Source organism: Salvelinus namaycush, chromosome 24, assembly GCF_016432855.1.
Source record: "Salvelinus namaycush isolate Seneca chromosome 24, SaNama_1.0, whole genome shotgun sequence".
Taxonomy (NCBI): Eukaryota; Metazoa; Chordata; class Actinopteri; order Salmoniformes; family Salmonidae; genus Salvelinus; species Salvelinus namaycush.
The window spans coordinates 19,428,413-19,448,611 of NC_052330.1; the positions used below are offsets into that span (position 1 = coordinate 19,428,413).

A 20,199-nucleotide genomic window follows, 5' to 3' on the forward strand; every position below is an offset into this window, starting at 1 on the left:
GACAAGAGAGTAGAGCAATGGTGTAATATGCCCTTGGTGGTTTAGTGGAAATATTACCCTGGTGGTTTAGTAGAAACATGACCTTGGTGGTAAGCAAGTTTATAGATTTATTAAAGGCTGGTTGGCGCACGACCCACATGACTACACAGCGAGCTGTGAATTTGAGAGCTGGTGTCAGACAGTCTAAATATATAAAGTTCTGTAAAACAGTGAACCTAAGCCTCAGGAGCAAGGAGAGGGCAGAGGACACAACAACTCATTTCCTTCAGGTAGGATATTTATTCTTGCAAATTGCTTTAATTATTAAGCCTTGTAATTTTTCATGATATGATCAATGTTTTCTAATGCAGAAATTATATGGGAAAGGACATGTCAGACAAATAAAAGTAGTGAAGTTCTTTCATGGAGAGTGAATGTTTTTTCATTAATGTGCTGTTAAAGGAATTTAATTCCTATATGTTTATCAACCAATTCAATTAAAACACTCTGCCCATACATAAGAATTTGTAAGATACTTACAGTGGGGCAAAAAAGTATTTAGTCAGCCACCAATTGTGCAAGTTCTCCCACTTAAAAAGATGAGAGAGGCCTGTAATTTTCATCATAGGTACACTTCAACTATGACAGACAAAATGAGAAAAAAAAATCCAGAAAATCACATTGTAGGACTTTTAATGAATTTATTTGCAAATTATGCTGGAAAATAAGTATTTGGTCACCTACAAACAAGCAAGATTTCTGGCTCTCACAGACCTGTAACTTCTTCTTTAAGAGGCTCCTCTGTCCTCCACCCGTTACCTGTATTAATGGCACCTGTTTGAACTTGTTATCAGTATAAAAGACACCTTTCCACAACCTCAAACAGTCACACTCCAAACTCCACTATGGCCAAGACCAAAGAGCTGTCAAAGGACACCAGAAACAAAATTGTAGACCTGCACCAGGCTGAGAAGACTGAATCTGCAATAGGTAAGCAGCTTGGTTTGAAGAAATCAACTGTGGGAGCAATTATTAGAAAATGGAAGACATACAAGACCACTGATAATCTCCCTCGATCTGGGGCTCCACGCAAGATCTCACCCCGTGGGGTCAAAATGATCACAAGAACGGTGAGAAAAAATCCCAGAACCACACGGGGGGACCTAGTGAATGACCTGCAGAGAGCTGGGATCAAAGTAACAAAGCCTACCATCAGTAACACACTACGCCGCCAGAGACTCAAATCCTGCAGTGCCAGACGTGTCCCCCTGCTTAAGCCAGTACATGTCCAGGCCCGTCTGAAGTTTGCTAGAGAGCATTTGGATGATCCAGAAGAAGATTGGGAGAATGTCTTATGGTCAGATGAAACCAAAATAGAACTTTTTGGTAAAAACTCAACTCGTCGTGCTTGGAGGACAAAGAATGCTGAGTTGCATCCAAAGAACACCATACCTACTGTGAAGCATGGGGGTGGAAACATCATACTTTGGGGCTGTTTTTCTGCAAAGGGACCAGGACGACTGATCCGTGTAAAGGAAAGAATGAATGGGGCCATGTATCGTGAGATTTTGAGTGAAAACCTCCTTCCATCAGCAAGGGCATTGAAGATGAAACGTGGCTGGGTCTTTCAGCATGACAATGATCCCAAACACACCGCTCGGGCAACGAAGGAGTGGCTTCGTAAGAAGCATTTCAAGGTCCTGGAGTGGCCTAGCCAGTCTCCAGATCTCAACCCCATAGAAAATCTTTGGAGGGAGTTGAAAGTCCGTGTTGCCCAGCAACAGCCCCAAAACATCACTGCTCTAGAGGAGATCTGCATGGAGGAATGGGCCAAAATACCAGCAACAGTGTGTGAAAACCTTGTGAAGACTTACAGAAAACGTTTGACCTCTGTCATTGCCAACAAAGGGTATATAACAAAGTATTGAGATAAACTTTTGTTATTGACCAAATACTTATTTTCCACCATAATTTGCAAATAAATTCATAAAAAATCCTACAATGTGATTTTCTGGATTTTTTTTTCTCATTTGTCTGTCATAGTTGAAGTGTACCTATGATGAAAATTACAGGCCTCTCTCATCTTTTTAAGTGGGAGAACTTGCACAATTGGTGGCTGACTAAATACTTTTTTGCCCCACTGTATCAGCATTAAATGGACAGAAACCAGTCTCAAAATCAATCAATCAACAGCGTTTATACTTGAGAGTACTGACCATAGTACAATTTACATCAGGTTATATAATAATAATGATGTCATAGGTTTTAAAATGTCCTTCCTCCTCTCGGATACAATAGCAGTACAGTTAGCGTTCTTATTTTGTCTGCCACCTGTTAGACAATCTGCAACCAACCCAAGGTCTCTCCCCTCCCTGGGTAGAGACAGAATTTCCTGTAAGGAACACATCATTCCAGCCTGTCTGAAGATAACTCCATTCTTTCTAACAAGGAACACATTATATTCAACATTATGATTCATAGGTTCATTCATCCATACAGTAACATAGTAGTATTCTGTTTAGTTATAATTCTAAGTCAAATGTATACATATTTTAGTCATTTATTCATAAAAATCCCGTAACATGTGCCCATAGTCAGTTCAAGAGAACTACGTGAAAGATTTATACAAGTAAACAAGTCCACTTTAACAGTGAGACATAAACAAATGAAATCAGTGTATAAATTATTATATATTTTTTCTACAGGAGTATCAGACGTGGGTATTATGCCCATTTTCATGTGGCAAAAATAATATTTGCTGGATTTGATCTGTAACATACACAATTAATATAAACACAAACATCCTAACTTGAAATAAAAATTCTCAAAGTTGGCATTTTATGCGCTGTGTAAATTCCTGAAAAGCAGTCCTTATTCTTCATGAGAGGCCCAATCGACTTACTTCCAAATACTGTCCATAAAGAGAAACTTTTACCCTGGCCAGTATTTTAATGCAGTCTCTTCTTTATGTTTTTGCAGGAGCTTTCAAAAGAACGGCGGATACAGTAGTATTCCTGGAATGACTATGAACCACGGCCTCTAACAATATTTATTTCAAAGACATCCCAAATTTAGTCTGAAAAAAAAGATTAAAAACAAAATATGTCTGTTCTAGAATTATTTTCACTAAGTGGCATGTCCATTATGTTTATTACCCTGAATTTAATCATCCTCATTTTCATCATTAATCGAAACACAAACCCTAAGAACTTCCCTCCAGGCCCCAGAGGTCTACCGCTGCTGGGGAACAGCCTCGACCTGGACCTGAAGAGACCCTACCAAACCATGATGGAGGTAAGAACCCCTCTTTAAAATCCCTATCAACCTTGATGGAGGTAAGCACCCCTCTATAAAGACCCTATCAGACCTTGATGGAGGTACAAACCCATCCATAAAGACCCCATCAGACCTTGATGGAGGTAAGAACCCCTCTACAAAGACACTATCAGTGACCCTGATCTGTTTCACCTGTCTTTGTGCTTGTCTCCACCCTCCAGGTGTCGCCCGTCTTCCCCATTATCCCCGGTGTATTTTTACCTGTGTTCTCTGTTTGTCTGTTGCCAGTTCGTCTGGTTGGTGAAACCTACCAGCGTTTGTTACCCTGCTCCTGCCTGTTTCTTGATCCTGCTTTCTAGTTCTTCCCGGTTTTGACCGTTCTGCCTGCCCTGACCCTGAGCCTGCCGCCGTTCTATACCTTGCCCCACCTCACTGGATTATTGACCCCTGTCTGCCTTAGACCTGTCGTTTGCCTGCCCCTGTATTAGAAATTAACTTTTGTTACTTCGACACTGTCTGCATCTGTGTCATACTTGAAACGTGATAGTACGATCTGGCATGACTGACCCAGCAGACTCGGACAAGCTCCGCAATGCCCTCTCCTCTCAAGGAGTCACCATTGGAAGGCACGAGGAGTTGTTTCTTGGTCTTATGGAAGTTTTCCAGACCTTGGCCGAAGCCATGACCAAGCATTGAACACATTGCAGGAGCAATTGCGTGGGTTGTCTGTTAGGCAACCTACCACAACAGTAACCTCCTAGCCATTCAGTAACCTGGCTGTTAGCAGCGCCACCTCCCTGTCACCCCGGTTTCTCGAGCACTTCGATGGAGAGTCAGGCACCCGTTGGGCATTTCTCACTCAAGAGTTCACTCATCATCAAACTGCAGCCCTCCTCCTTCCCCTCGGACCGCTCTAAGATAGTGTACCTCATCACGCTGATGTCCGGGTGGGCTCTCGCCTTGGCTACGGCAGTATGGGAACAACAGTCGGCCGTATGCTTCAGTCTGGAGGAGTTTCTGGCCGAGGTAAAGAAAGTTTTTGATGCTCCATTGTCCCGGAAGAGAGGCTTCCCGGAAGTAACTCCAGCTTCGGCAAGGCTCCCTCAGTGTGGCAGACTAAGCAGTGGATTTCCGCACGTTGACAGCTGAGAGTGCCTGGAACCCGGAAGCACTGTTCGACATGTTCCTGCACAGAGTATCGGAGGAAGTAAAGGACGAGCTTGCAGCCCGGTAACTACAGATAAATATCGACTCGCTCATCACCTTGACCATTCGGATCGATGGGCGACTACGGGAACGAAGGAAGGAGAGGAGATTCGATTTCACTCGTCCGTCCAAGGATTCCACCTCGCCTCCGAGTTATCCCGGAAGTCCCAGACGGCTCTGGGAGTTCCCCCGGGAGCCTCCGAAGACTGCCGATTCACCTCTTCCCGAGCCCATGTACAGTTGAAGTCGGAAGTTTCCATACACCGTAGCCAAATACATTTAAACTAAATTTTTCACAATTGCTGACATTTAATCCTAGTAAAAATTCCCTGTCTTAGGTCAGTTAGGATCACCACTTTATTTTAAGAATGTGAAATGTCAGAATGATAGTAGATAGAATAATTTATTTCACATTCCCAGTGGGTCAGAAGTTTACATACACTCAATTAGTATTTGGTAGCATTGCCTTTAAATTGTTTAACTTGGGTCAAACGTTTTGGGTAGCCTTCAACAAGCTTGCCATAATAAGTTGGGTGAATTTTGTCCCATTCCTCCTGATAGAGCTGGTGTAACTGAGTCAGGTTTGTAGGCCTCCTTGCTCGCACACACTTTTTCAGTTCTGCCCACAAATGTTCTATAGGATTGAGGTCAGGGCTTTGTGATGGCCACTCTAATACCTTGACTTTGTTGTCCTTAAGCCATTTTGCCACAACTTTGGAAGTATGCTTGGGGTCATTGTCCATTTGGAAGACCCATTTGCGACCAAGCTTTAAATTCCTGACTTATGTCCTGAGATGTTGCTTCAATATATCCACATAATTTTCCTACCTCATGATGCCATCTGTTTTGTAAAGTGCACCAGTCCTCCCTGCAGCAAAGCACCCCCACAACATGATGCTGCCACCCCCGTGCTTCACGGTTGGGATGGTGTTCTTCAGCTTGCAAGCCTCCCCCTTTTTCCTCCAAACATAACGATGGTCATTATGGCCAAACAGTTCTATTTGTGTTTCATTAGACCAGAGGACATTTCTCCAAAAAGTACAATCTTTGTCCTCATGTGCAGTTGCAAATCGTAGTCTGGCTTTTGTATGGTGGTTTTGGAGCAGTGGCTTCTTCCTTGCTGAGCGGCCTTTCAGGTTATGTCAATATAGGACTCGTTTTACAGTGGATATAGATACTTTGTACCTGTTTCCTCCAGCATCTTCACAAGGTCCTTTGCTGTTGTTCTGGGATTGATTTGCACCTTCCGCACCAAAGTACGTTGATCTCTAGGAGACAGAACGTGTCTCCTTCTTGAGCGATATGACGGCTGTGTGGTCCCATGGTGTTTATACTTGTGTACTATTGTTTGTTCAGATGAACGTGATGCCTTCAGGCGTTTGAAAATTGCTCCCAAGGATGAACCAGGCCTGTGGAGGTCTACAATTTTTTTTTCTGAGGTCTTGGCTGATTTCTTTTGATTTTCCCGTGATGTCAAGCAAAGATACACATCCACAGGTACACCTCCAATTGACTCAAATGATGTCAATTAGCCCATCAGAAACTTCTAAAGCCATGACATAATTTTCTGGTATTTTTCAAGTTGTTTAAAGGCACATTCAACTTAGTGTATGTAAACTTCTGACCCACTGGAATTGTGATACAGTGAATTATAAGTGAAATAATCTGTCTGTAAACAATTGTTGGAAAAATGACTTGTGTCATGCACAAAGTAGATGTCCTAACCGATTTGCCAAAACTATAGTTTGTTAACAAGACATTTGTGGAGTGGTTGAAAGACGAGTTTTAATGACTCCAACCTAAGTGTATGTAAACTTATGACTTCAACTGTAACTAGGCAGAGCTAGGCTGTCTCCAGCTGAACGGCTAAACAGGCTTCAGATTAATTTCTTATGGCTGCAATCCCGTTAACGGGATGATATGAAAACAGCCAGTGAAAGTGCAGGGCGCCAAGTTCAAACAACAAAAATCTCACAATTAAAATTCCTCAAACATACATGTATCTTATACCATTTTAAAGGTAATCTTGTTGATTTCAAATAGGCTTTTCAGCGAAAGCACCACAAACGATTATGTTAGGTCACCACCAACTCACAGAAAAATTCAGCCATTTTTCCAGCAAAAGAGCGTAGTCACAAAAAGCACAAATAGAGATAAAATTAATCACTAACCTTTGATGATCTTCATCAGATGACACTCATAGGACTTCATGTTACACAATACATATATGTCTTGTTCGATTAAGTTCATATTTATATCCAAAAACCTCAGTTTACAATGGCATGTTCAGAAATGCCTCCAAAATATCCGGAGAAATTGTAGAGAGCCACGCCAAATAACAGAAATACTCATCATAAACTTTTATGAAAGATACATGTTTTATATAGAATTAAAGATACACTTGTTCTTAATGCAACCGCTGTGTCAGATTTCAAAAAGCTTTACGGCAAAACACAATATTCAATAATCTGAAAACAGCGTTCAACCACAAAAGTAAGCTATACAGTTACCCGCCAAATTGTGCAGTCAACAAAACTCATAAAAACCATTATAAATCTTCACTTACCTTTGCTGATCTTCGTCGGAATGCACTCCCAGGACTCCCACTTCCACAAGAAATGTTTGTTTTGTTCGGTAATGTCCATCATTTATGTCCAAATAGCTATTTTTGGTAGCGTGTTTGGTAAACAAATCCAACGTCAGAAAGCGCGTTCACTAAAAGCTGACGAAATGTCCAAAAGTTCCGTAACAGTCAGTAGAAACATGTCAAACGATGTATTGAATCAATCTTTAGAATGTTTTTAACATAAATCTTGAATAACGTTCCAACCGAAGAATTACATTGACTTCAGATGAGCGATTGAACAGAGCTCCCTCTCATGTGAATGCGCATGGTCAAAGCATGGTCAGGTCATGGCAGACCTGACTAATTCCCCTCTCATTCGGCCCCCCTTCACAGTAGAGGCATCAGACAAGGTTCTACAGACTGTTGACATCTAGTGGAAACCGTAGGAAGTGCAAACTCATCCATATCTCACTGTGATTTCAATGAGATCTTGGTTGAAAATCGACCAGCCTCAGAATTCCCACTTCCTGTTTGGATTTTTTCTCAGGGTTTTGCCTGCCATATGAGTTCTGTTATACTCACATACATAATTCAAACAGTTTTAGAAACTTCAGAGTGTTTTCTATCCAATACTAATAATATGCATATATTAGCAACTATGACTGAGGAGCAGGCTGTTTACTCTGAGCACCTCTGTGCACCTTTCATCCAAGCTACTCAATACTGCCCCTGCAGCCATAAGAAGTTAAGAGCTGCCTGTATTGCGGGACTACTGGTTATTTTGTCTCCACCTGTCCACTAAAAGACCATGCTCACCGGTAGGAGCAAATACTCTGGTGGGCCATACAGAGAACTTTTCCTCTCCCCTTACTCGCATCCCTTTTCATGTCATGTTGCTGTGGGGGAACCAGTCGAAATCTCTCCTGGTACTCATTGACTCTTGGGCTGATGAGAGCTTTATGGACGCTACCTTGGCTTCCGAGCTGGATATCCCCACTCAGCCCCTCTCCATTCCCATGAACGTTAGATCACTGGATGGGCGCTCTATACGCTGGGTCACCCATATGCCACCTCCATCAACCTACGTGTGTCAGAGAACCACAGCGAGACAATCCAGTTCCTGCTCATTAAGTCTCCTCAGGTTCCCGTGGTATTGGGATTCTCCTGGCGACACAATCCCCTCATTGACTGGTCTGCCGGTGCCATCATGGGTTGGAGCTCGTTCTGCCACGCCCATTGCCTGAAGTCAACACAGTCTGCCCCGGGACATCTTCCTGGGTGCTCGGAAGTTGCCCCGGACCTCTCCGTCATTCCCGCGGAGTACCAGGACCTCCGAGAGGTGTTCAGTAAGGCCCTGGCCACTTCGCTCCTGCCGCACCGACCATATGACTGCGGGATTGACCTTCTCCCAGGCACCACTCCGCCCCGGGGATGACTGTACTCTCTGTCGGGTCCGGAGACCAAGGCTATGGAGACCTACATTGAGGACTCCCTAGCAGCCGGGTTCATCTGTCCTTCTGCCTCCCCCGCCGGTGCAGGGTTCTTCTTTGTGGAGAAGAAGGACAAAACCCTGCACCTGTGCATCGACTACCGGGGTCTCAACGACATCACGGTGAAGAATCACTACCCGCTACCTCTCATCTCCTCGGCCTTCGAGCCGCTCCAGGGGGCCACCGTGTTCTCCAAGCTGGACCTACGGAACGCCTACCACCTGGTGCGGATGCGGGAGGGGGACAAGTGGAAGACTGCCTTTAACACGACCAGTGGTCACTACGAGTATCTGGTCATGCCATTTAGCCTTACCAACGCCCCTGCTGTGTTCCAGGCTCTGGTTAATGATGTTCTCTGCGACATGTTGAACCGGTTCGTCTTCCTCGATGACATCCTCGTCTTCTCCCGCTCTACCCAAGAACACGTGCTCCATGTCCAACAAGTTCTCCAACGCCTCCTGGAAAACCAGCTTTTTGTAAAAGCAGAGAATTACCAATTCCATTGCTCCACCATCCCCGTTCTGGGTTACTGTTACGTTCCCCAGTTTCTGTGTTGTGGTTTTGTTGGTATGTGTGTGTTTCAGGAAATGGCTTCCTGAAATTCCCCCAAGCAGCTGATTGGTCGGCCCCCATTTGATGATTGGAGCTGACCCTGCCCTCTCGTCCGAAACAGCTGTCTTCAATTACAGACTCCTTCTGAAGAAATATAAGCCAGTGTTATGTTGCTCAGAAGAGAGCTGAGGGTGATATCATATGTTGGTTGTTTCTCAGAAGGAGATGATTAGTATGTACTGTGTTGGTTGTTGCTGAGAGAGAGATTATGGTTATGTTCTGTGGTTGTTGCTGAGAGAGCTGATTGGTATGTCCTATGTTGGTTGTTGCTGAGCGAGAGCTTATTAGTATGTCCTGTGTTTGTCAATAGGACGCCGTTTAGAAACAATTATTGACATTGTTTGTGTAATTCTGTTTCCTTTGTTCCCAGGGGGGAAGGGGAAGGCACCTACGGAGTGCTTAGGCAAGAGGCCCGCGGGCATACATAACCCGTAGTATTCACTGTCTATGCACACTAGGTAAGACCTGGGCGGACCACCCCCTGTATTTTGGTTAGCGCACCAGGTGGTGCTAAGTTAGTTAAGTAGTGGGTAGGCAGGTAAGGTAGGAGAGGGGGCTTTGACATTTACTTTCTTTGCTTTGGTTCCGTTCAGCCCCTTTCCCCCAAATTTACCGTGAGAAGGAATAAATTCCCAGTAAAGGGTAAATTCTCTGCCTTTGTCATCCTTACTCGCACCTACAGTCCCATACCTTTTCACTCCACGGGGAGTTTAGTTGTAGCAGGGTGTTGCGTTCCCTCTTCCTAGAGCCGTACGTAACAGTTACATATTCGCTGCAGGGAGCATACAGATGGATCTCGGGAAGGTGAAAGCGGTGGTGGATTGGCCCCAGCCTACGTCCAGAGAACAGCTGCAACGTTTCCTTGAATTCACCAACTTTTATCGTCACTTTATCTGGGGCTACAGCACCCTGGCTTCCCACCTGTCTGCACTCACCTCTTCCCAAGGTTCCGTTCACGTGGTCCCTAGCTGCTGACCGGGCGTTCTGGGATCTCAAACACCGCTTCACCACAGCTCCCATCTTGGTTCATCCTGACCTGTCCCGCCTTCGTGGTGGAGGCCGATGCTTCAGATGTCGAAGTGGGGGCTGTCCTGTCCCAGCGGTCTGCCCTGGACCTCAAGTTACATCCCTGCGCCGCCTTCTCCCACCGCCTCAATGCCACAGAGAGGAACTACGATGTGGTAAATCCACTCACTTCATTCCTCTCCCCAAGCTACGCTCTGCCAAGGAGACGGCCAGGCTCAGGGTGCAGCACGTCTTCCGGATCCATAGACTGCCAGTTGATATGGTCTCCGACCGGGGTCCTCAGTTCTCATCCCGGTTCTGGTCATTGGATCGTCGGCCAGCCTGTCCTCCGTGTTCCACCCCCAGTCCAATGGCCAGACCCTACCAGACCTTGTTGGATGGAAGAATCCCTCTGACAAAACAATACCCTATTATTCAGCCTCTGTTTGACAAGACAACGGCTACAGCATAGGAGCTGGCTATACAACACAAACATATCTGGAACCAGGCTATGCTTTTTCTGCTTCTTTATCAGAACAATTTAACCCAGGTGCTTTGCTTGAACTATGAGTTCTTGACCACTTCATATCTATCCATCTTTGCCCTAAATGTACTCTCCACTACTCCCCTCACAGAATTCCTGTTAGTTTGTCTCTAAGGATGTACAAAATATCCACGGAACTGGTGCATATTGGAACATGTTGTTGCTTGCATGCCTCGAAGATGATTTTGTTACACTTTAACAGAGATAGGACAAAAAGGAAACACATTATGATATATTTCATTCCCATGGGACATGATGTGATATTTGTGTTCCCTCTCACTTACCCCCCCCCCCCCTCTTCTCCCCAGATGAAGGACAAGTTTGGCCCAGTGTTCAGTATTCAGATGGGCTTGCGTAAGATCGTGGTTCTATGTGGCTATGAGATGGTGAAGGAGGCCTTGGTCACTCAGGCTGATCAATTTGCAGAGCGGCCAGACATCCCACTATACAAACAGATCACCAGAGGAAACGGTACAGGCCAACCCTAACTGACCAAAATCTCTTTAATAGATCAAGAACCACATTATCTGTCTTGATTCTAGGCCCAAGCATGTTTTTATGTCAACCATTCAGTGTTCACAATGGCAGTTTACAGTGACAAGCAATATCTTTTATCTTAACGCAGTGGCATGGCATTTTAAGTGGATAACTGCTGGGTAAAATCCATCCCACAGCAAACCTACAGGTCCACATAAAAAAGCAAAGGAATACTTTAGGTACCTACAATTATTCCTTATAACAGAATCTGTGACATTCTGACAATGTATCCTCCCCGTCAAAACAGGAATCATATTCGGCCATGGGGACTCCTGGAGGACCATCCGGAGGTTCACTCTGAAGGTGCTCAGGGATTTGGGAATGGGAAAGAGGAACATCGAGGAGAAAATCATTGAAGAGTCAGAAAACCTTGTAAAAAGCTTTGCAGCTCATAACGGTGAGGCCATATTGGATCTGAAGATAAAACTACAAATACATAGATTATTCAACAGCCACACAAAATGCTACACATAGAACAATAAAAAAACACTCTTCAGCACATCATTGAATGAATTAACTTTGATTTTATTGACATTAATTCATGTGTTTTTATGAAACTATTGTGGCTGAGCCAGGTGATGGCTTCCAGACCACCATTCCTCTGAACGCGGCAGCATCCAACATCATCGTCTCTCTGATCATGGGCCACAGGATGGAGTATGATGACCCCATCTTTATGAAGCTCTTGGAAATGAACTACGAAAGCTTCAGGCTGGCCAGTGGACCGTTCATTCAGGTATGATACTACATGACAGTATTTGGGATACTTGTTGTTCCTTTCCGTAGAGGTATTAAAATGCTGAATACTGTGGTGGAAATTCTGCCTTTAACTAATAATGAGGACAGGCAGAGTCAATAATCATTCAAGGAATTACTTTTATTAAAAACATAATGAGGCTGGTCGCACCACCTACGCAGGTGAAATGGAAAGCCTGCTGTACAAAGAGTACGGAAGCCTTATATAGTCAAGCTATCTTATGCAAGCATCTGCAAAACACGTGATCTTATGTATGTGTGTACAGAAGGAGAGACGAAACTGGGTTACGGGGTACAGACTATAATGAAAAGGTTGTCTCAGTCTGTCGTAACTGAGTGAGGACAATACAGTAGGTGTCAAAGTGACAGGAAGTCACTCCAGACATACTTCCTCTAACAGTAGCTCAACGGTTCCCCCAAGTTGGACAAGCAAGCGTCTTTGAATGTTGGCCCAAATGATGTATGTCCTACGCCCACACAAACAAAACATGAACCTTTCACCCAGAAACAGGCTCCAAACAGAACAGTAGCTCTATCACAGGTGTGCAGAATAACACTTTGCCCTGTCTCCAGTTAAGCTAAGAGGAACCAGTTTGTTTTTGTCAACTTTTGGCTGAGCTCCCAGACATCATGGGGTCATACTACACACACAGAACAGTTAGAACAGGCCTCTACTAATACACACACACTATTTTCTGAGTTAGATTCTTTAACCATCTAAAACCCAATGCCTAGGCTTAAAGAAGGATATTTTAGTACACATGCATTAGTAAGATTTAACAGAAAATGCCTGCACAATACACATTGTCATTGTAACATTGACGGAGTGAGTTGACAAGTAAAACAACTGCAGTGAATTTCTCACATATAAACATGGAACACCCATGCTTGATTCTCCAGCTGTACAACATGTACCCAGTGATCCACCCGCTGCCAGGGCCTCACCACAGAGTGCTGGCGTACCAGGACAACCTGAAGGCCTTCTTCAGGAAGAGTTTCATCCAGCACAGACAGATCCTGGATGAGAATAACTCCCGTAGCTACATCGACGCATTCCTCAACAAGCAGCATGAGGTGAACCCAGGGGTCAATGTCAGTCACACCAACTATGGGTCAAAATGCCCTTTTGTACTTGGAAACCCTTTTTGGGGGGGGATAGAGATGTGCTATAGATTTGCCAGAAATTGATTTGAAATTGCCACTCCCACAATACAGCATAACTCACTTCCTAATGGTCTCATGTTTTGTCCCATACATAATGCCTTTCCTCAACTAAAATATATCCATTAGGAAAAGGATAATCCCTCTTCCCACTTTCATGAGTGGAACCTCCTGTGTTCCGTCACCAACATGTTTGTGGCTGGGACGGAAACCACCTCCAGCACCCTGGCCTGGGCTTTGGTCATCATGATCAAGTATCCTGAAATACAGAGTGAGTGAAACCACGTCATGTCACCAGCCATTTTGGATCAATGAGAAAAATAAATTAAAAGTAATAGGCTACCATAAAGCTACCACCTTCTCATTCCACGGCATAAAAGTGTAATATGAAACAAACATACAAACTGGGATTGACTAACAAATGTTTCAAATAGAGAAGGTGCATATAAATACAGAAAGAGGTGAAATCTCACAAGCCCTCCTTATACTTGGTCTACTTCTTACGTCCTCTCAGGTAAGGTCCATGAGGAGATAGACAAGGTGATTAGTGGTTCCACGCCAAGGATCCAGCACAGGCAGATGATGCCCTTCACCAACGCGGTGATCCACGAGACCCAGAGATTCGCTGACATCCTGCCCATGGGCCTGCCACACGAGACCACAGCCGACGTCAGCCTCAAAGGCTTCTTCATACCTAAGGCAGACCCACTCACAACTAACTAGCAGACACTAACTAACCTGCACCTTTTAGTGAATCAACAATAACCACAGTTAAGCAAGACAGTTGTGGTAAAGCGAAATATACTACCTGTCCCCCATATGGCACCAAACAGCATTTCCTTGACAATGGCACATTTACATTTGTGTATGTGTGTAGGGGACCTACATTATCCCACTGCTGAGGTCAGTGCACCGTGATAAGGCTCACTGGGAGAAGCCGGATGATTTTTACCCTCACCACTTTCTCAACGTCGATGACAAGTTTGTCAAGAGGGAGGCTTTCATGCCCTTCTCCGCAGGTAACAGGAGACAGGTTGTGAACGTACGACTGATCACTGTCTTAACAGACATCATCCTTATGTTCACCAGTTGTAGTAATTCAATAGCGTCCATGCCAATAGTTTAGGATTGCATTGTGTACTACTAGTAGAATTGTCACAAGCAAAAGTGAGTTTACACACTCATCCTCCAATTCCTCTGCCCATCTCTCTTCCCAGGTCGTAGAGTGTGTGCAGGCGAGACTCTGGCCCGCATGGAGCTCTTCCTCTTCTACACCTCCCTCATGCAGCGTTTTTCCTTCCTTCCCCCCATCGGGATGACTGCTGACGACGTGGACATCTCCACCTGCGGGGGCCTGAGCCTCGCCACCCCACCCATCAAAGTACGGGCCCTGCCTCGTTTCCATGACACCTAGGGAATTACCCCAACAGCCTTGTATTTCAGATTTTCCTGTGTTAAGGGCAGTTATCACTTTGAGATGTCAGTAAATCAGTAGGAGACCTCATCTGCCTTGAATCTAAAACACTCAGGACTAACCATTAAAAACATAACTGTACAAAACTAGTTTTGTAAAATGTAACTGTACTGACAATTATTGTAGTCAAGCAATGGATATAAATGTATCAAACTTATCTAGACAATGACAAGGTCATTTCAAAACCTAACAGATGTAGAATTTTATTTTGTTAATGTCTGCAGAAACAGAACGATCGACTGAAACAATTTAGCAAACATGACAATTGTTTTAACAATAAAATCTGCACAAATATAACAGGTTGAGCTTCTGTTAGTCACTGGAAAAGCTAATTAAAGACTTCTCAAATCTCTGTCTTGCCATACAAAGTGTATCAAAAGGTGCTATTCCTCATAACAAAATTAAGTCGGTAGAAAGTTAGAAAAGAAAAAAGCATTTACAGAAGTAGTGTTTGGTAAAACATTGCAACACTAACTTAAGCAATAGCAGCATCAATAAATGCAAACTAGGTCATTATTTTTGTGTCTAGAATTTTAACTATAACAACACATTTAACTTAGAACAAATGTGAAACACAGACACATCATTTAGTGAGGACTTTGTAAAACAGTCTCAGGTTGACCTCTTCCTCACTCCTTCTCTTCCTCTTCCTCATTCCTCTGGCCAAAGGGAAGAGCCGTCTGGCCACGGTCCGGGTCTTTCAGCCGCAGGATCCGGATCAGGTTGTTGACTGGGAGAGAGCTATAGGGAAAACAACCACCAATCAATACATTTATTTTAAGTACACTATTTTTGATAAACTGAATATGCAAATGAGAGAATTAGGCAAAGCCATGATATAAATTAAGCAATAAGTCCCAGGGGGGTGTGGTACATGGCCAATATACCAATGCAAAGGGCTGTTTTAAGCACGACTCAACACGGAGTGCCCGGATACAGCCTTTAGATGTGGTATATTGGCCATATACCACAAACCCCTGGGGGTGCTTATTGCTAATATAAACTGGTTACCAACATAATTAGAGCAGTAAAAATATATGTTTAGTCATACCTGTGGTATACGGTCTGATATACCACAGCTGTCAGCCAATCAGCATTTAGGGCTCAAACCACCCAGTTTATAAAATAGAACAGAGTTGCTTAATGCTTAACACAGGAGGGTGATGGAAGGCTACAATACCTCATGCTCTGTGGGGTGAGGAATATGAACTGCCGGTAACGTTGGCTAGAAGCGATCTTCAACATCATGTCCATGGATATCCTTCGGTTCACCATGTCCTAAAAAGACAGTTACATTTATTGACAGACAGTGTGTCAACAGAACAGAACGATTGACTGAAATAACTGAGCAAAAATATGAAGAACAATGTATCAATCTTAGCCGTCCTCACAGTGTAGGCTACAGAAGACACATGAGTTTAGATTAAAAGTTAATATTTGAAACGTATTTAATTGACTGAGGCAACTCAAAGGGATACTTCGGGATTCAGGAAATTACCGGCAAACCTTTTTTTCTACTTACCCAGAGTCAGACAAACTCATGGATACCATTTTTATGCTAACAATATGCTACCTTCAACTTCCTTCTAACTGCACACAGGGACATAAAAATGGTATCAATCAGTTTGTCTGACTTTGGGTAAGTAGTGTTGGACTATCTTGAAATATACTTATTCCTGTCACTATATTAGAACGGACTGATCACTTAACATGTATATGTAAGCGGTCAATGAAAGGTGAATAGGTACTGTATGTATGGAAAGTTACTGAGTGAGAAAGGGAAGGAGAGAGTTTATATCTGTTCAAATATGTTGTTGCTGAATATTAATAATGAGCATCAGTCTAGCCTCAGTTCTTGATAATACAGGCCAGCTGCTGTAGAACTAGGTCAAGGAGGGATGTGGAACTCAACTCGATAAGTTCAACAGTTGAAGAGAGAAGAAACCTCTGGGACGGGGGCCAGAGATCACCCCGAAGGAACAGGAATGAATTGCTTATCTTAGACATACAAGGAGGTGACTTCTAGTCAACAGGTATAAATATATGCTTGTGTGACTTGTATGTTGTGTTCTGCAGATGAAGAACTGAGTGGGTTGAATAAACTTGGTTTGAGCTTTTCCTAGTCGTCCGTTTGAGTTTCGACTTTGTTTGTTCAGAACCTAACAGTAGGAAAAAAATGCTTAAATGGCCTAAATCCCGAAGTATCCCTTTAATATGCATTTAAAAATGGTTAAGTCATTCCTCCATCCATCTGATGTGGCAACATTACCATGTAGACGTCAAACTCATCGAGGGCGCGGAAGGGGGCCTCAGCGATGGCCCAGAGAGAGAGAACGAAACAGACAGTGGAGAACGAGCGCTCTCCTCCAGACAGAGAGCGCATGTCACTCAGAGCAGCCTTATCCCCCACACCTGGCTGGACCTGAGAGAGGGAGGGAAGATGAGGGAGAAGATGGGTAGAGACAAAGAAGGATGCAGAAAGAGAAGAGTAAAAGAAAGACATTGACAAATGAGAAAGGGGGGTGGAGCAGGGGAATGTGAGGGAAACTTGATTAGGCATACATAGTTTATAACCTAGAACTGCTTTGCATTCAAGAAGGGTACATGAGAAAAGGTATTTCTGTGCATTAAAACTGTAGTGTATTCTTACTGAGATGGATAGGGTTTCGTTCTTGTGCTCGAACATCATCTTCCCTATATAGCCTCTCTGTGACAGCATGGAGTCAAAGTACATCTTGCAACGCACTGAGAGAAACCTAAAAAGAGATACATAGTGGGAAGGAAAACTATTTAAAAACAAATCCATAGTGCAACAGCTTTGCTTTTCCGCTAAATCTAACACCACATCGATAGATCGAGATGGCCTCCCTTCAGTCTTTCAATAACTATTTCGCATAGCTCTATAACAGACGTTGATGCTAGCAGTACCATCCAGCTGTTCTGTGATCTCTTATGAGACAGTGAGTGGTGTCAAATAACAGAGCTGATATTCAATTGACAGACAGGAAGTAAATGGTGGATCCAGCTACCTCCTCAGCTCTGTGTAGACTCGGTGTCTATCGTCCATGATCTTACAGAGGACCTGGATGAAGCGCTTGAGGCACTTCACCTGCTGGTTAATGTTACTGTAGTTCTCCAGGGCTTCTTGGTATTGCCTGGATGGGAGAAGAGGGAGGAAGGCAAGCAACATTTACCTTCTGCCCTTAGATTACCCATTAGTCATTTTCATATGGACAGCCCTATTATATGTCAAAACATACTATATAACTATATTTAACAATTTATAACACACTATATAACAATACCAAAGTAACCAAAATATATATCCAAGAACTCTTAGGGAATCAACCAAAACCAAGGCAAGTGGGTGGGGGGGGAAATCTGGTTGTATTTTGAGTGGAACATCCCTTAAACGTTTGTGTGGGGTGAAGGGTCAGCGGTGGCGGAGGTTACCTGATGACCTCTTCGCGGTCTCCCTGCTGGTCCTGCTGGGTGCTGATCTTCAGCTTCAGACGGCTGATCTCGCTGTCCAGACTCCTGGCTGTCCGACGCACCTCGGACCGCTCTGGACAGATCTCTGTGGCCTTCACTACAGACGCCTGGGACAAGGAACACACACATTAAGCAGGGACACACAGGAAGTAAGAGACAACATACACAGAAGATGGCCCTGATTATAACTAGTCAGCTTACTGACTCCTCCCAGACGTACCGTGAGCTCCTGCTCCTTGAGCTCCAGGCTGGCCTTCAGGGCCTGTATGGTGTTGATGTGGACCTTGCGTTTGTCCTCGTAGTGTTTTTTATGGTGCTTGCTCTTCTCCACATCCTGGTCGCCCTTACTCAGCTCCTCCTGAAAAAACAAGGGGGAAGGAGAGATGTATCGCCATCTATTGGCTTTAACTTTTCTCTGTTTAATCTGTGTGTGATTGATTATGTCTATGGAGACCCTGTATGGAACAAAATTGAGGACATGGGTTATCACTATTTTACGTCCTTTTCACTCTCCTGGTTCATTCCTTGTTTGCACACCAAACTTCCCTCAGTGTTAATAGAAATTGAAGTCCATATTGATGTGACTGACCTTGATGGGTTCGGCCTCCTCGGCCACGGTGCTGATGGAGTCTTTGTGCTGGCGGTACCTCTGCTCCACCTCCTCCCAGGAAGTCTTCAGCTGGGCCATCTTTCTACGGGCCTCCTCGCTCTCCGCACGACCTGCTGAAATCTTATTGTTGATCTCCTCCAGCTCCTCCTCCTGAAGGCCAGAGTGTGACAGGAGAAACAGGGTGTGTGTGTGTGTGTGTGTGTGTCGTGGAATGTGAGTGCATCAGTTTGTGTATATCATATCAGTTGGAATGCGAGAACAAGGGAACGAGATGTTCATGAACGACATTAGCTAAAACTAAATGTTAAAATATTGTCCATGTGCCTAGACGTGTGTACCCACCAGAGGCTTGAGGTCCTCAGACTGGGGTTCCTCCACATTCTGCAGGTCACTGATCTCCTGCTGCAGCCTCCTGAACTTATCCTAGAGGAGAGGAGAGTTGTGACCTAGTAACTCCACATCAAGACTAATCAGAGGTGAACCATTGTGCTCTCCAAAATAATTTCTAGTTGGATCCATGGTACAGCTCTGGAGAGAGATGCTGTTTTGTCACAAAGGCCAGCTTGAGCAAGATGCTAAGATCTTAAGAAGTGCGTGTGTTTTACTTTGGCCCTCTTCCTGTCGTCATAGGCCCGCTTTAGGAGACCGTTGTTGTTCCTGATGTCCTCCTCCACCCTCTGCTTCTGCTGGCTGAACCGATCCAAGTGGGCCTCCTTGTTCCGCATCTCTTCCTGCAACTGCCTGAGTGAGATACATGGAGATATTGAGAAAAGGGGTGGAGGGAGAAAGGTAAACCACACAATTTAATTGAGTCAGAAAAACAGAGCAGCAGAAACCTTTTCAAAACAAATGGACGTCTCACACATTACCTGATCTCCTCCTCTACGTCTCTGCTAAGGTAGTCACACCTCCTCTGGTCGTTGGAGTAGTAGCGGTTGTTGTAGCACTGGTCTCCCTCCTTGGTGAAGGCCTGGTAGCAGTTTCTAGGGGGCTGCCTGCCCTGCATCACTCTGCGGGCCTCTGCAGGACTCTACATGGTAGTTACAGAAAGAGGGGTTAGAACCACAGAAATGGAACCTTTCTCCCTTCTGTCCTAAAGGCTACTGTTTTCTACAGGAAGTGGATTGAAGTTCATTCATGTTGTTTTTGGCATGCAAATCAGTTGTTACATGGGGATAGTTCAAGTATTTAATGTTTTAGCTTATTATCGGCTCAAACTTTAAAAGAGTGAACTCTCCCTTAAAGAAGGTGACACTGAAAACAAAGTAAAGAATCATAATTGCAGTCCCTACTGGCCAATCCAAGGTGACATCATGACATTTGAGTGAACTCTAACTATTGTGGCAGTAGATTCCATGGCCCTACCTTGATGAGCAAAATGGTCTCTATGCCCCTCTGGTCGATGAGGCAGTTGGCAACCACTGGGTCCTCGATCTCCAGAGACTGTAGGACTGATGGGTAGTCAGGGTGGTTCACAGCCCTGACACACAC

The 20,199-nt window shown here is 44.3% G+C and overlaps 2 protein-coding genes across 3 annotated transcripts in view; one reads left to right on the forward strand and one right to left on the reverse strand.

Annotated features, from left to right (window-relative positions):
• On the forward strand, positions 1-14,958 carry LOC120019060 (cytochrome P450 2K6-like). Its single transcript, XM_038962293.1, has 10 exons — positions 1-269; positions 2,959-3,273; positions 10,987-11,149; positions 11,463-11,612; positions 11,791-11,951; positions 12,872-13,045; positions 13,262-13,403; positions 13,647-13,831; positions 14,010-14,151; positions 14,350-14,958. Exons 2-10 carry the CDS (start codon positions 3,082-3,084, stop codon positions 14,544-14,546), a joined length of 1,506 nt encoding a protein of 501 aa, XP_038818221.1. The 5' UTR covers positions 1-269; positions 2,959-3,081; the 3' UTR covers positions 14,547-14,958.
• The window catches only part of si:dkey-119f1.1 (uncharacterized protein LOC557127 homolog), a 17,967-nt gene continuing 12,556 nt past the window's right edge, over positions 14,789-20,199 (reverse strand). For both annotated transcript variants that reach the window (XM_038962291.1, XM_038962289.1), the window contains exons 16-27: positions 20,074-20,188; positions 19,578-19,738; positions 19,314-19,449; positions 19,051-19,131; positions 18,688-18,858; positions 18,319-18,456; positions 18,060-18,205; positions 17,636-17,761; positions 17,257-17,362; positions 16,876-17,028; positions 15,787-15,884; positions 14,789-15,347 (exon numbers count right to left, since the gene is read on the reverse strand). In XM_038962291.1, coding sequence (XP_038818219.1) covers positions 15,236-15,347; positions 15,787-15,884; positions 16,876-17,028; positions 17,257-17,362; positions 17,636-17,761; positions 18,060-18,205; positions 18,319-18,456; positions 18,688-18,858; positions 19,051-19,131; positions 19,314-19,449; positions 19,578-19,738; positions 20,074-20,188 — 1,543 coding nt within the window. In that variant the 3' untranslated portion in view covers positions 14,789-15,235. The remainder of the gene's footprint in view (positions 15,348-15,786; positions 15,885-16,875; positions 17,029-17,256; positions 17,363-17,635; positions 17,762-18,059; positions 18,206-18,318; positions 18,457-18,687; positions 18,859-19,050; positions 19,132-19,313; positions 19,450-19,577; positions 19,739-20,073; positions 20,189-20,199) is intronic.